The following is a 2,513-nucleotide window of genomic DNA, read 5'->3' on the forward strand; positions in this document are numbered from 1 at the left end:
GCTATTTTTCATCTTGGCATATCATCACCCCAAGCCCAATCCACTGCCTTTAACTTGTGAAGTGGGCTGTGTGTGTGCACGCACGCAGACATAATTGTGCATGTATGTAGGTCAGCACCAGTTCTTGAGCTTTTTTGCTTCCGCAGGCAAACTGGAAAATGTCACTTACACAATAAACAGCCACTAAACATTTTGCTGCCCTAGGTGACCACCTGTTCTGCTTATACAGAACAGGCGCTGTGGAAGCTGGTTTACAAACAAAAGTCTGCAAGGGTATGTCTACACTAGAAAGTTAGTTCGAACTAACGGACGTTAGTTCGAACTAACTTTCCTATGCGCTACACTAGCGCTCCGTTAGTTCGAACTTAATTCGAACTAACGGAGCGCTTAGTTCGAACTAGGTAAACCTCATTTTACGAGGACTAACACCTAGTTCGAACTAGCTAGTTCGAACTAAGGGCTGTGTAGCCCTTTAGTTCGAACTAGTGGGAGGCTAAGGCTTCCCAGGTTTCCCTGGTGGCCACTCTGGCCAACACCAGGGAAACTCTATTGCCCCCCTCCCGGCCCCGGAGCCCTTAAAGGGCCACGGGATGGCTACTCACTTTGTGCCAGTTGCAAGGCTGCCAGCACCCGTGCCTGCACAGCCTGCACCTGCCACAGGATGAGCCAGCCATCCGAGGGCTCCCAGCCCTCCACTGCTCCCCACGACCAGCCTGGCGGCTCCCGGGAGCCTGCCCGGGGGCGCAAAAGGCGGGCGCCCGCCTGGTCAAGTGCGGAGATCGTGGACCTCATCGAGGTTTGGGGGGAAGCCTCAAATGTCCACGATCTCCGCACTAGCCACCGGAACGCGGCCGTCTATGGACGCATGGCTGCCAGCCTGGCCGCCAGGGGCCACCAGCGCAGCCGGGAGCAGGTGCGCTGCAAGATTAAAGACTTGCGGCAGTCCTACTCCCGGGCCTGCCTGCCAGAGGCTGACCCGGAGGCCTGCCCCCACTTCCATGCCCTGGACCGCATCCTGGGGCCTCATGCCGTCCCTGCCCCCCGGGACGTGATTGACCCCGGGGCAGAGGGACCGCTCCTGGACACCGAGGAGGAGGAAGAGGGCTCTGAGAGCCAGGAGCCTGCCGCCAGCCTTCCCAGGACCCGGGACCCCCGAGGCACCCCACAGAGCCGCTCGCCTGCATCATCAGAGGCCGGGGAGGCGTCCACCTGTGAGTACCCTCGTGTTCCCCTTATGTGTACGGGGGGCTGGGGCGAGAGGGAGCCCCGGGACCGTGCGCCTGGGCCTTGCCCACTACGGAGCAGCAGCTGGGGATCCTGCAGGGGCCCTGGCCTTGCAGAGGGGAGCTGGGTTTCACACACCTGGGCCCCTGGGGTAATTGACCGCTGGTCTTCTTGCACCACAGCTGCAGCACCGGGGACTGCAGGGCGCACCACACCGCCTGCAGCAGCCGCCCGCGCCCGGGCAAGCAGGACAGCCAGGAACCAGGAGGACTACCAGAGGCGGCATCTCCGGTTCCTGGACCGACAGCTCCGTCTCCAGGACCACTGGGTCCAGGAGGACCTCAGGCTGCGCCAGAGGAGTCTGGAGGCCCTGGAGGAGCAGGGCCGTGCCCTGCGAGGCCACCTCCAGAGCCTGCTAGACCGCTTTCCATTTCCTCCTCCCCCTGCTCCCCCTCTTGCTCCCCCTCTTGCTCCCCCTGCTCCCCCTGCTCCTCCTGCTCCTCCTGCTTCCGCTCCTGCTTCCGCTCCTGCTTCCTCCACACCCCCTGTCCTCTCTGCCCCCCCCTCCACAACCATTCCCCACCGACGCCCCCGGACCCGCAGTGTGGCGAGACGGGAGAGGCACCCAGACTCCCACCCCTGAGCTTTCCTTTCCCTTCCTCCCTTCCCTCCCCTCCCCTTCCAGCTCCCTCGTCCCAGGTTTCCCCCTCCCTTCTCCCACCTTCATTCCTCCCTCCCCCACCCCAGTTCTCTGAAATAAACAGACGTTTTTGTTTGAAAAACAGGTGTCTTTATTGTACAGTAGAGGGGAAGGGGGGGGGGGTAGGGTGGAAGAAGGCCCCGGTGGGGCATGCAGGGAGAGGTCAGTCCTCCTCCTCCTCCACCTGGAAGCTCTCCCGCAGGGCTTCCCGGATCCGGATGGCCCCCCGCTGGGCTTCCCGGACGGCGGTGGTGCGGGGCTGACCGTAGTGTCCAGCCATGCGGTCAGCCTCAGCCATCCAGGCTGGCAAGAAAGCCTCCCCCTTCCGCTCACACAAATTGTGGAGCACACAACATGCCGCCACCACGGGAGGGATGTTGTGCTCGGCCAGGTCCAGACGGGTGAGGAGGCATCGAAAGCGGGCTTTCAGTCGCCCGAAGGCCCCCTCCACCACGATGCGGGCCCTGCTCAGCCTGTTATTGAAGGCCTGGCGGGAGGGATTGAGGTGCCCCGTGTAGGGCTTCATGAGCCAGGGCTGCAGTGGGTAGGCGGCATCCCCCACCAGGCAGACGGGCATGTCCACGTCCCC

General features: G+C 62.6%; 1 protein-coding gene across 1 annotated transcript; it reads left to right on the top strand.

The window, feature by feature from the left end:
* The first annotated feature begins 473 nt into the window (after positions 1–473).
* Positions 474–2,033, top strand: LOC149523995 (uncharacterized). The gene is made up of 2 exons (XM_089780127.1): positions 474–1,211; positions 1,407–2,033. Exons 1-2 carry the CDS (start codon positions 662–664, stop codon positions 1,865–1,867), a joined length of 1,011 nt encoding a protein of 336 aa, XP_089636253.1. The 5' UTR covers positions 474–661; the 3' UTR covers positions 1,868–2,033.
* Positions 2,034–2,513: the final 480 nt, after the last annotated feature.

The sequence above is a fragment of the Pelodiscus sinensis genome, chromosome 8, assembly GCF_052426305.1.
Source record: "Pelodiscus sinensis isolate ZL-2025 chromosome 8, ASM5242630v1, whole genome shotgun sequence".
Taxonomy (NCBI): domain Eukaryota; kingdom Metazoa; phylum Chordata; order Testudines; family Trionychidae; genus Pelodiscus; species Pelodiscus sinensis.

Coding starts and splice junctions, on each gene's coding strand:
- LOC149523995 (XM_089780127.1), top strand. CDS start 662: ATGAGCCAGCCATCCGAGGGCTCCCAGCCCTCCACTGCTCCCCACGAC. Junction 1,212..1,406: donor GGCCGGGGAGGCGTCCACCT/GTGAGTACCCTC, acceptor CTTGCACCACAG/CTGCAGCACCGGGGACTGCA.